General features: G+C 41.1%; 1 protein-coding gene across 3 annotated transcripts in view; it reads right to left on the bottom strand.

Annotated features, from left to right (window-relative positions):
* Positions 1-1,723: 1,723 nt before the first annotated feature.
* yata (N-terminal kinase-like protein yata) overlaps positions 1,724-14,139 on the bottom strand; it is a 49,130-nt gene continuing 36,714 nt past the window's right edge. For 2 of the 3 annotated variants that reach the window (XM_045728588.2, XM_045728587.2), the window contains one exon: positions 1,724-13,865. In XM_045728588.2, the coding sequence (XP_045584544.1) occupies positions 13,729-13,865 (137 nt within the window). In that variant the 3' untranslated portion in view covers positions 1,724-13,728. The remainder of the gene's footprint in view (positions 13,866-14,139) is intronic. The other variant, XR_011226089.1, reaches the window with a different exon arrangement.

Here is a 14,139-nt window from a genome sequence, read left to right as displayed (position 1 = left end):
GGGTGGCCCCCTGTTCTTGACAAGCAAGCAGCTGTTCACTTAAAAATCAAAAGCTGCTCCCCAATCTGAGCACGTTTTCTTCCAACCTCAGAAAATCTAAGCATTGATATAGTGCCAAAATGAGTCTTTCATTAAAATCATATAACTAATTTATAACTAGATCTAATAGATCGCATAACTTGAATAATTCACTTTTTTTGGGGACAGGCAGCCAGAGTGTATATACATTAGGTTTATATCGAGGTATAGATAACGTGTGTGCAGAATGTAAGGTTTAAAAACCACATACGATGATAATTCCCACCATAAAGATAATGAACGTTAACACTGCTGGTAATAACGATTAATTTTGAAGAGTTTAGACGAGGTGCTGCCTGTTGCTGTTACTAATGCGTAACGTACGCTTATGTTACGTTGTTGAGTAGATTAGATATACAGTGTTTAGTGGGTTTTCATATTTATTTAGTAGTCTTGGATACAGCAGTATCGTGGACGTTGAGACGGAGCTTGGAGCAGAGCAGAGAGCTGAGTGTGGCCGGAGTCGCGCCCGCTCTATGTGGGAGAGCTTTGTAGCTCGATGCGGTCCTAGTCTGTTGTCTGTTCTGTGTCGAAGCTGTAGCGTCTTGGGGTCGATTAGAACTGCATACGCCGAGTGCTACATTCTTGACTGTGGAAATTGCACTGTGCGCTATTCACTTTTTGCTTGCTTATATTCGGTGACTGCACCTCAGCTTCCTCCAACCAGAATGGAAAGAATGTTACCTGTAAATAGGAATAGGATTATAGCTTGTGTAATTAGTGCTAATTAGTTACGCCATTAAGATAATGAGATTGTAGGGAGTACATATTGTTTGTACTCGCTACAGATGTATATCTTGAGATGAGATGTACTACTAAGTGCTAAAGCACTTTGCACTATATACACAACGATAACTTGTATTCATGGTAAATGACTTATGCTTTATGCTCAAGCTTCATTAATGTAATAAATATGCATAATACAAATTTGATTAATTTCCATGCCTTTAAACTCATAGCATCAACAAATTTGTCTTCGAGAAAAAAATCTGTCAAAGCACTGGAATAAATCAATATTAGACAGCCTTCCATTGGTGGTATGAATGTTAACCAAATCAATTAACCAGTCCCCATGGTGCAGTGGTAAGACACTTGCCTGGCGTTCCGCAAGCGCTGTCATGGGTTCGTATCCTGACCGGGGAGGATTTACTGGGCGCAAATCCTTAACTGTAGCCTTAAGTCAATAGTAAAATGTGTACTTGGTTGCAAAAACGATTCTTCGCGGCGGGGATCGTATTGCAGGGACCTGCCCGAAACGCTACGCTTTCTAGTGGCTGTACAAGAATGTAACAACTCTTGTATATATCTAAAAAAAAATAATAATAAAATTTATTAAACCACCACAACTGTAAGCTGCTTGACTTAGACTATAAATATGGTCGTTTTCGAACCCATCCTTGATACTACTACAACATGCATTGGACTCTGTAACTAGCGTATTAGGACTAACTCGCTTAGCTAAAATGAATTTGGGGCTTACTCCCTAAGCCCTTTATGTGCCTCTAACCTTTTCCACTACCACCCAAAGGATGGATATGGGGTATATAATAAATATTTTATTTTTATAAAAACCCTAGCCCCCCTAGAGAAAGATCTGTAACGGTTCTATTGTTACGTAAAGTATAGTGACAAATAAACACAGACACTAAGATACTATATATATATTTGGTCGAATATACAGAAGTACACAGGTGATACTTTGGTGTGAGTTGAGCCCACTGAGCGTCGGTACAGTATCTCGCAAGTGTCTGCTCTAGACCACACTTGAAAGTAGACTAGTTAATGTTTGCTATTCTGCTGCTTATATGCCCGGGCAACGCCTCACCTCATTCATCTCCAAAGGTTGACAGGAATATTAACAATGCATTTGGAGCGAGTATATTATTGGGATAATCTACTCACTACAGAACTCCCCCTCCCAGGGGATGAAAGGAAAAATACTTGATCAAGGAACTTAGCTGGTCGGTGAATTGTACGCCCTGTTCGCGTTACATAACCATCAAAGTTAACTTCCTCCTCTTCGCTGATGTCATCTAACTGGGGTCGTAGGGTGGGAGGTCGCACAGGATCGTCCGTCGTCGTAGGATCAGGTTGTGGTGCGGCTGGTAACTGGGGTTGTAGGGTGGGAGGTCGTACAGGATCGTCCGTTGTCGTAGGTGGCGGTGCTGCTGGTAACTGTGGTCGAAAAGTGAACTGCGTAGTCGGCGGATGTGTCTCTGGAGGGATGTCTGGGGCAGCGTCACAGTGTGCTGGTTTAAGGCGATCGATGGAGATGTTTACCCGCTGTCCTCGTCGTTCAATGGTGAAGAACTTCGATGTTCGAGAAACCACTTTAAATGGTCCTTCGTAAGGTGACTGTAGAGGGCGTCGAACAGCGTCGACTCTTACAAACACGTGTTCAGTTGTGTGGAGCTCATGAGGCACATATGTAGCACGAGTTGTCGGTTGGCGTGGTGGTGTAGGCCGAATGTTTGTCATGGCCGCCCGTAATTTCTGGACAAAAGTGGGGTCTGGGGGTGTGATAAGTGGCGTTGGGGTTAAGAATTCGCCCGGAAGCCGCAGGCTAGATCCGTATACTAAGTCTGCTGCCGAGAATCCACTGCCCTCCTTCGTGGCCGAACGGATGCCAAGCAAGACTAATGGAAGGTTGTCGATCCAATCATCAGGGCGTGCTTGAGCTCTTAGGGCAGCTTTTAGTTGTCTATGAAAGCGTTCTACCATTCCGTTCGACTCAGGGTGGTATGCTGTGGTTCGGTTATGTGTGGTGCCGAGGAATTCCATAAGTTCCTTCCATAGATATGATTCGAACTGTCGTCCTTGGTCGGTGATGATGACAGAGGGGCTGCCAAAACGGGTGACCCATCCAGAGAGGAAAGCCTGGACCACTGACTCAGCTGAGACGTTGATTAATGGGATTGCTTCCGGCCATCTGGAGAATCGATCGATGCAGGTGAGTAGATAAGAATATCCTCTTGCCGACGGTAATGGTCCAACGATGTCTACATGCACCACCTCAAAACGGTCAGAAGGTAATGGAAACTGTTGAAGAGGGATCTTTGTGTGATGATGTGTTTTCGCTCGCTGGCACTGGAGACATGAGCGAGTCCATCGTCGAACATCGGCATTGATTCCTGGCCATACAACACGCTCCGTTAGTAGTTTCTAGGAAGCACGTACTCCTGGGTGTGCTAGGGAGTGAAATACTGAGAACGTTTTCCAGCGAAACTGGGCAGGAATGTAGGGCCTAAGTGCTCCCGTCCGTGAGGTGTCACATGTTCGTAATCGCTGCAGATCAGGGTCTTCCCGTTGGGCCTTACTGATTACACAATAGTCCACCTGAGCTGGGTTTGTCATGACGTGGTTTATGGTGGGTCGAGACAGTGCATCGGCTATGACATTATTAGTTCCTTTGACATGACGGATATCCGAGGTAAATTGGGAAATAAATCCCAGGTAGTTGGCTACTCGAGGAGAGTGAGCATCACCCTTGATGCTCATAAAGTGCTACAAATGCTATATACCTGGAGAATACCTTGAAGTTGATATACTCCCAGCATGTGGCCAAGCTTGTCTTGTATTCACCTAGATGTGCTTGCGGGGGTTAAGCTCTGCTCTTTCAGACCGCCTCAATCAATGAACTCTTACTAACTATTAAATATTTTTTTTTTTTTTCCACACACACACACATCCCCAGGAAGCAGCCCATAACAGCTGTCTAACTCCCAGGTACCTATTTGCTGCTAGGTAACAGGGGCATCAGGGTGAAAGAAACTCTGCCCATTGTCTCTCGCTGGTATCGGGAATCGAACCCGGGCCAGAAGATTACGTGTCCAGCGTGCTATCCACACAGCCACCAGTGCCCCAATAAAAAAAAATATTTGTGATAAAAGGGTGCTGCCTGGAATGGTATGCATAATATACTGTGAAACACCTGGTCTATTGTTTGTGCTACTAAAAAATGCACCCTACTCGAGAAAACATAGTTGTTTACCCAGATCCTCAGTGACACATGGGGTCAGGTCAAAATTGATCTGAATAATCAAGACAAAAACATTAATATTTCAAGAGCAAAATAAGTAATTATGTCACTATTAAGATATAAAACTAATCTATGCTTATGTGATTACCAGGTTATGTATGTAATTAAAAGTTATTTATTAAAAATTTTAATGATACAAAAATCACACACACTTTATACATCTTAATTTTACCCTTAACACTGATATTGTGGTTACATTATATTTCAGTTATCAATTCTCATTATAGTATGCTTATGTAACCAAGGCTTAACAACAATATCGATTCCATTCCCATTATTTTACTTGAGAAGTCAAGGAAAACAATATTACAATAATAATTACAAAACACTTTCATGCTAGTACACAGACTTGCCTGCTGGAAACCACTCCATCTTCATACTTTAACTGTTCAATTTACGTGAATATCACCTATGGAATATAACTTGGGAAGAACGTAATTATCAAAAGAAGACACCAAGCCTGGAAGACTATCTAGTGCTGTCTGTGTTACAGGATAATCACAATTCCTAAAATGCCAATACAAAAGCAAAAAGACACGAGGTGAGTGATGTCACAGTCATCATATTCTCCGAGGATTTTATCAAAGAATATTGGGGAAACAAGATTACAGTCATCTAGAAAATCAGCAAACTGAGGAAATGAGAGTCTGTTAATGAAAAAATGCAGTTTTGACATTAACATGCAGGTCTCTGTTCCATAAGGTGGCCACGAGTTATTCATGTGTGGCCAAATATGTAGCCTCGCCATAGACAGTTACCATGATTTTTTACGGTGATAAGAGGAAGGCCACAGCGTTAGGTCACATTTAAATGCATGTGATTTGTTCTTCATAAGAACATAAGAATGAAGGTAATTGTAAAGGGCTTATTGGTCCACATGAAGCAGTTTCTATTTATATCAACCCAAACTCATTCCTATATATACAGTATGCATAACCTATGCTCGAAAGGATCTAGTGATCCCTACATCTATTTTGTTATCTGGTAATTTGTTCCATACATCAACTACCTTATTTCCAAATCAGTATTTACCAGTCTTTCCTGAATCTAAACTCATACAATTTTTATCCATTGTTTCGCATACTATTTTGTGTAGGTATACTTAAAACCTTATTTATACTTACTGTTATACAATTTCATACATACAGTACATATACTTCAATCCTTTCACCCCTTACTCTTTGTTTTTCTAGAGAATGTAAATTAAGCCTTTTTAATCCCTCTCTTTAAAAGGGAGGTTTCTAATTCTTGGGATTAACTTTGTCATATTTCTATGTATCACTTAAAATTGGTATATTATTTGCTACATTTCTTGAACAATCCATATACTGTACTATATGCTAGCTTACTTCTCATTCAGTAATAAAATCAATAAATAATTAAATTGATTTAAGTTATGGTCAAAATGCTTATTCAACCTAACCATTGAATTGCGCTTTAATTTAAATTGACAATCCCATTATGTCCATAAAAAACAATTCACAAAAATATTTTTCATTCTAATATTGTTAACATGCATTCTCTGATCAAAGGAAACTGAAAAAAGTATTGCACGTGACAATTTGGCCACGATGGGGTGAGGAAGTTTGGCAATATTCAGGCGTTGAGAGAATATTCACCAGCAGCGGTGTGCTTCAGCCCAGCAGTGCGACGGGTTGACACAAATACTGTACATTTGTACGTAATTACTGTATTTCAATGTCTTTGAATGTTTTTTTTATCTATTTTTTGGCAGTAATATTATTCATTACTGTGTAATTTGAGAATATTATACAGTGGTACCTCGGAATGCGATTGTCCCTGTATGCGAGGTTTTCGGAAGGCGAGGTGTATTTACTCCAAAAATTTGTCTCGGAAGGCGATGGTTACTTTGGGAGGCGAGTTTGGACGCGAGTTTGTTGATACGCGTACAGCCGACCTAGCGCGTGGTGGTTCGGCGATCGTCGCCCCTCCGCCCCTCAGTTTATTATTGTCTCGCGCTCAGTGACTACCCCCACATCAATTCTTCTCGCGGATTTTCAGTGTTTTGTTGGATTTTTGGTGATTTGTCTATACAATTTGTTATTATATATCTCACCATGGGTCCCAAGAAAGCCAGTGGTAAGGATAAAGGCCAGAAAGCTCATGTGAGGATGACAATAGAGGAGAAACAAGAGATCATTCGGAAGCATGAGAACGGTACACGTGTTGTTGAACTTTGTAGGCAGTACAACAAAGCCACATCAACAATATGCACTATACTTAAGAAGAAAAATAACATTATGGGTGCTAAAGTGGCAAAAGGAGTAAGAACATTAACGGCACAAAGACCACAAATTCTTGAAGTGGAAAAGTTGTTATTAATTTGGATACACGACAAGGAGTTGAGGGGTGATAGTGTTTCGGAGGCCATTATTTGTGAGAAAGCCAGGGTGTTGCACGAAGACCTTCTAAAGAATACCCCTGCAACGAGTGATGCAGATAAGAAAGAGTTTAAGGCAAGCAGGGGCTGGTTTGAAAAATTTAGAAAGAGAAGTGGTATCCATAGTGTTACAAGGCATGGGGTTATGTGATGTGATTATGGAAGGGGACTCCCCTTCCAAACAGTAACTCCTCTCCTCCTCCCCCCTCCTCACCATCTTCCATACGCCTACAGCACTCGACAGCAAGGTAAGTAATAACTGGAACACAGTTTTGTAGGTTTATTTAGATGAATTAGGTAAATTAGGTATAAAAATTTAGTTTGATGTGGGGTTTTTGGGGTAGTCAGGAACGGATTAATTCATTTCCCTTTATTTCTTATGGGGAAATTAACTTCGGAATGCGAGTTTTCGGAAGGCGAGGCGTCTCCAGGAACGGATTAAACTCTTATTCTGAGGTATGCCTGTATAGCTAAATGTGTAGAACATCGCTATGCTAAAAAATATGGTGCTCATATCTAGTGTTACATATATTATATTCTTGTATCAATAAAACAGTATTTTTGCTGTTATTATACTATATACTGATATATAGGCTCAGTACATAGTGCAATATATACTGAGGCTAGCTAGTATTCTCCTCTCCCATCTGTTAAATATCTACAAGAAGCAAAGTTATATTTTATGTCACTTAAAAGGAGGCGAGAGCCCACAGAATAAATATATTTCCATTTTAGATCCGAATGAGAGTAGGCGAGAGAGCGGCTCATCCACAAGATCATGGAGCAGCTCAAGGTGGGAGGTCATTTTCCTGCCAAGAGATACTAGGGGTATGTGTCATGGTGCTTGCTTGCAAAAGATGTGACTGGTCAGTTGCAGGGGCATAGCCAGGTTGATTAATCAAGTAAGCGCCTCAGGCGTGTAGTGGCATGATGTCAGGTGCCCCTGCGTTGGAGGTGAGAAAGCCATACTCACTTGCCACCAGGAGAGACAGTGACCAGGTGTGTCACTTGATGGTCCTTTGATTTGGAGTGAGGTAAGCCTCCAGAACGTAATCAAAAGCAGTGCTCGAGAGGCAAAGAGGAGGAGATACAGGTCAGCTTCTGAGGAAGTGTAGAGGAGCTGGTCAATGATAGGAGTTCACAAGAGGCTCAACAACGGCAGAGCTCCAGTTTGTCTCGAGAGGCAACGCTAGTGGTCGAGGCTCAACACGTGGGCTGTTCCAAGAGGTGGAACTGCATTGGGAGACTCGATGGAAAGTCTTGGTCTGGGTGTAGCAGTAATAACGACTCCAGGGAAGCAAGCAATTATATTACAAGTCTCTACAGTAGAAGAGAGAAAGACTAGTATCCCAGCATGGAGCAACTAGTGGAGGTTGGGTAACATTTGCTACCTCCTGGTGCAATCAACGGAGGAAATCAGTGGTCAGGAGTAGCATACCTGACTTGAGAAGAGACCTACCGAGGAATTATAGAAGAGACACCAACAGAAGAAGAGGCCTATTTCATATGCGCAGAGTTCTGGACGGATATTCAACCCACCACAATGTGCTATAAAGTCTGCAGAGTCCAGGCTCTGTCATTAAGGTAGATCATTTACCTGCTTGCTGTTAAAAAGCATTTATTAAATACAGTATTATAAGAATATGAGGTAAGATTTATTTTTAGGTGAAAGGCCCTGTTATGGTGATATTGGACTAAGAGTAAACTTTGTGCATTATTCTTCAAGACTGAGGATCTAGGCTATTTGTTCATTATTTGTGAGGAGTTACAGTGTACATATATTAGTTAAGTAAAGTGACAAGTGGCCTGATGCATGAATAAACATTTAAAGAGGAGGAGAGAGCCTAGCAAATAGTCGCCTAAAAAGCGACGGTTGGAGTGTTGCCAGAGTATCATTGACTTTTGTGAAGGTGTGTTGCCATCTATAAAATATTTGCGTTATTTGCAGGCCATAACTGTGTATCTTTAATTCTAGTAAATGGTTAAAATAATTTATTGTGGTGTTCGTATCAACTCCTCCATTCTCCATTATGTTTGTCTGAGGTGAAACTGAGCAAGTAGGAGGCTGGAACGTTTATACCACTGTGATTAGAGGAACTTATCTGGCCTTAAATGAGCAAAGGGCAGATTAGCGACCTTAGGCGGTTTTTACCTTTCTAGCGGGCAAGTCGGCCTAGCAGAGCCTAGTTCTTTGTGACTGTAAGCACACTGGATAAAAAATATAGAGAACGGCTGGCTTACCTTACTCATCACGGGAACAAGGAACTATAACTCCGAGGGCAACTAAGGTGCTCCCCCTGGGTGGACAGTGGCATTGAGAGAGTGGAAGGAAGACCTGGAGGTGAGAATGCTAAAGTGAGAGTGCACTACAGCTCTAGTGTACTACTACTACTAGTACTTATTTACCCCACCTTTTACCACAACCTCAAAAATATGGTGCTTATATCTAGTGATACATATATTATATTCTTAGATCAATAAAACAGTGTTTTTGCTGTTATTACTCTATATATACACATATACTTATGTATATTTTTATAAAGCATAACGAACCACCAAGTAATTCTGGTGTGTGTGGTAATGAAATCTTAACACAGTACAGAGCTGGGTGCTACGACCAACTGACTCCAGCAGTTTACAGAAGCTCTCATTGTCAGACATCATCTGACAGACCAAATTACCCTGAAACTACACACACTGCTATTATTACTACAACACTGCTATTATCATAAGATTCCTGTTACTAAATCATGAATATGAATAACTTTCCAATGGAACATGAGGTCACGTTGCATGATGCGTAAATTCATGAAACCTCAGCTGCTTACTGTGAATGTATGCCTCCTGCTGTGAACATCAAAATTATCAATGTGTTCAATGATATCTGAACCTTGTACATAATTTTTATTACAGTCAAGATCATCTATGACATCCATGCCAAGTCATGTAGGAATAACAGGAAATGACATTGCAGATGAAGCTGCAAAACTTGCAACTAAGAGAAGAAATGTAGACATTTACATACCACAGAGTCTATCACAGATTAAGAAAGTACAGTGTAGTTAGAAACAGAGCAATGCAAAAGATGTACAGTGACCACAACACAACAGTTGCAACATTAGGATCTGTGGGTTGGTACAAGAATTCAACCAACTACGAACCACTTAGTTTGATGAAAGGGAACAGTAGAACAACAGAAGTACACTTACATCGCATCAGGCTTGGATACCCATGTGCATGGGAAATAGGCTTACAGGTTCCGGAAGATGAGAGGAAACGTCAGCACTGTGGAGAAATGTCCAACAGACCACTGGAACAATATCTAACACAGTACAGACTTACAAACCCACTAAGATTTCAATTTTGATTCAACAGAGCAGAAGTTGTTAAACACATGGGACAAAATCTTACTGAGGCACCCACACGAGTCATAAATACTCATACACCGCCCAAGTAAAACAGAAACAAGCAACACTTAGTGGGCCAGCCAGAGGCTTAGGGCCCGTGCAGGAATATCCCTAAAAATAAAGAAAGAGAGAGAGAGAGAAAAAAAAACTCATAAAATAATTGCTGTTACCAATTTTATTCATTATTAAGTGGTTCTGTGGCCCCCAACTTGTGTAGTTGTGCTGTGAGCTCCTGCTGCATATACTAGCCTGGGTCGCTCCGGCAGTATTGAGACACTCACAGCCAGGAAGGAGGCAGACCATTTTTTTTCAAGATGGTGTCTGTTTACTGGAGTCCTGAGGAATAAGATACGAGCCTCGTGTACTCGAGGGAATTTTGAATCGTTCACAATACCTAAAAACACATTGAGGTGCTATGTGCATCACCAGTTCAGCATCTTAAGGTAATATGCACAATACAGGGGTTAAGATAGCACACCCAATTTTATGAGCCTCTACCTCTCTAATCATTCTTTCATAAGGAACGGTGTCAAAAGTTCTGCTAAAGTCAAAGGACATAATGTTGCAATCTTTTCCACTGTCAAATGCTTCAATCAAGCAGGCACAATATGCAAAAGTGGCATTAGTTTGCTGTTGAATCAACGTTAATGACTTTGGCTCTCCACGAAGAGATTGAGGAGCCCACCAGGAGCCAGCCTTTTCGTACATTCAACACTGGATTTTTTTGCAATATGGAGGGGTGAGTATGCTTACCATGAGGAAATGGGTGAATGTATGTACAAGGAAAATGGAATGTCCCTGACATTCTAAGATAGTCTGAATACAAGCAAGGTCTTTAAAATTCCCCTGCCACGAACAGAAAGATTGGGGTGTGAAAATGATGGAACCTATATGTGCACAGTCACGCATTCTTGGTGGCCGTAATCACTACGTCTGTAACACAAAGCAGGGCAACAAAAAAATCCCTATTACTGAGAATGATTTTCCATAACATGTATGCCACACTGTTTGGGAATGAAGATAACATTACAGCCCCCAGACTGAAGATCATTAAACTAGAAAAGGTGCAAGACGTGCAACTACATGGCTTCTGGAACTGAAAAACAAGAGCTACGAGGAGAGGTTAGAGGCATTAAATGTACCAAAGCCAGAATATAGAAGAAAAAGAGGCAATATGATCATTATGTACAAAATAATAACATTCAACAAAATTCAACAAAATTGACAATGAAGAATTTTTGAAAACTGCAATTTATAGAACAAGAGGACATAGGTTGAATCTAAGGAAGCAAAGCTGACGAAAAAACATTAAAATGTTCACTTTCGCAGTGGTAGGCAGCTGGAATAAGTGAGATGATGGAGACCAAAACCGTTGGTAGTTTCAAAATGTTATATTATGAAGAGTATTAGGAAGAAGGGACACCATGAGCATATCTCTCATCCTCTCATCTCCTCACTTAGGTAATTACATGTAGTAGATGAACAACTGTATGCTCACCAGTAAAATTGAGACAAAACTATTTGGTCCAAGTAGGTGGACCAAACATACCATCAAATGAGGGTGAGAGGTGAGAGAGCAGAACTGAGGGTGAGGAAGACACCACCACCTGACAGGACTAGTGAAACAAATATACTGAAGTGTCAGAACCTTCATTGAAGAACTGATCGGTAACTAAGAGCTTGGCACACCAGGTTACAGAATACTAGCTATAACAACACACACACAGCAGAAAAGGGCTGGAAAAGGACTAATAGGGGCATAACAAAGTCAGATGGCTCCTCTCTAAGATAGACAGGAGCACACTTTCCAGAAAGGCCTGACTTGTCCTGGTTGCCCGCCACATGAGTCTTACAGGTTGAGGAAAGAGAATGCATTAAATAAAAAGTATACTGTATTACAGTTCATTTTCTTGCATCTCCACCCACCACAGAGCCCAACAAGGGGAGGCATAAGTACCAAAGGCAATGCCAGGGGTAACAGTACAAGAACAAATCCACAAGGGCCGTGACGAAGATTTGAACATGCGTCCAGGAGCATCCCAGACACTGCCTTGACTGTTCATTTGATGCATCACGTTAGTGCGATCTCTGTGTGTAATGAAGTAACAGTACAAGTATACACAGGTAACCAGAGGAGTCTGCATGGCAACCCAGAGACCAATAGGAAAGCCAAAGGTGGCCACCTATTCCTCAAAATCAACAGATGTCCTGGTCTCAGTCCTTGCCTCAAAATGGACCAATGGACTTTGGCAGGGTTGTTGGTTCCCCTTTCAGTCTTGTCTGGAATGGTCACCAACATTTCCAGTCATAATGGACCAAGTTCCCAAAATTTTATCCTTTTGGAACAATGTCCTGCCCACCTGTGAAAAAACCAACCCTACAATGCCCACTTGATTCAAATCCAGCTAGGGCCCACTAGCTAGAAAAACAGATTTGTTTAGTTGGGTCCCACAGAATCTCCTATTTTACCCCATCTCTTTATCAAAGAAGCATGGTTGCCCTGTAGAAGCAGCACCACCCATTGAGTAGGTTGATTCTCAAGATGAAGGGAAACAAGAAATATTTATATATGGGTTTCTATATATGTCAAACACATGGGTAGCGAAGCCACAGGCAGCCTTGGTTTTGCTGCTCTTTCAGCAGCAACCCAAAAGAACTCAGCAACAGTGTGTGCTGGACTCAGAGCAATCAAGGTCTACTACCATAATAGGGTAGTTACCATGTCGGGATTACTTAGGAACATGCACACAGATGTAGTATCTAAATTAAAGGCCTCATTTCTGTTAATGGTAGTCTGCAGCTCTTACACACTTGTACTGCAAGCCTGCTGTTTTAGTGCTCATTTGAGGTAATCTTTCATTCACTGCTATGCACGTTTTTTTTGTTTTTCTTTTTAGGGAAACAACTTGAAAAATATTAGGACTGGTTCCAAATTCCAAATGAGACCAGAAGGCATGGCAGGATGTGCAAAATAGCTCCAGTGAAGAGCAGAGGCGCAATAGGCATACCGAGAGGGAACTCTATCAACATCAAAGGCCCAAGACTTTTCAGCACTCTTTCCCCTACAATCATGGGGCATAACTGGCCAACCTCTCGCAGTGTTCAAAAGAGAACTAGACAAACACCTTCAAAGGATACCTAATTAACCAGACTGTGACTCATGCATCAGGCTGTGAACACCCACATCAAATAGCCCGGTGGATCAGACCAGCAACCAGGAGGCCTGGTCAAACACCAGGCCGCAGGGACACTGATCCCCGGAACCTTCAACAAGTAATCAACAGGTAAGTAGTGTCCTTACCTTTTACATGTTCTCCCAATTATCTAAATATTTGGGTTATTGCACTTGCTGAACCTATCACCATGTTTGCCACATTCTAAAAGCTTAATTTCATAAGCTGGATGATAATGAAAAATTATAAATTTAACAGCAGCTTCCAAGCACTGCATTTAGGATTTAAAAAGAGGAATGTATAACAAACAATACAGCATTTTACACAAAACTTTGGAAGATTATTCTGCAAACAAATTCACATTCTAAATATAATAATTGGTCTACTGGGTAAAGTATATAACAAATAAAGTGCTACAAAAATACAGAAAACTATACAATAATATCACTGTGAAAGTTTAAAGATTATATAATTGATCAATAAGGCAATACATAAAAAGTACATATTTACAAATAAATCAAAATTTTCAAGTTATTTAATGTGCTCTTTAAAACTCGACTGCAAGTATCATCTAGACTTGTTATTAGACTTAACAAATGCCCAAACGTAACAATTTCCTTGAGATGTATTTCAGATTTTCTTTGCACCCAGTTTCATAGGTCCAGCACGAGCTGCTCGCTTGGCCTCTATCTCTCTCTGCCTCTGTTGTTTTTTCTCTTCCCGCTGCCTACGCTGCTCATCTCCCTTCATGCCGGAATTATTAAGCACTGAAAATAAAAAACATTTACATAATTCACTATAATAATTGTTACAACAATGCATGCAGAAAGAACAATTTCAAATGACAACGAAGCAGAGTTAAATGTAATGAAATGCCATTTTCTGTGGGAAACCCCGTCACCTCCCTGAAGCTATCTGAAACTTCACTACCTAACTACGCAAAGATAAGTAAAAGGAGGGACTTACCAGGGAGGCGACAGTACTGCAGGTTTCAAGACGAAAAAGAGACAGATGGCAGTGACAGGTGCACCAAAGCCACAC

Source organism: Procambarus clarkii, chromosome 93, assembly GCF_040958095.1.
Source record: "Procambarus clarkii isolate CNS0578487 chromosome 93, FALCON_Pclarkii_2.0, whole genome shotgun sequence".
NCBI lineage: Eukaryota > Metazoa > Arthropoda > Malacostraca > Decapoda > Cambaridae > Procambarus > Procambarus clarkii.
This window is presented reverse-complemented; position numbering and strand designations above follow the sequence as displayed.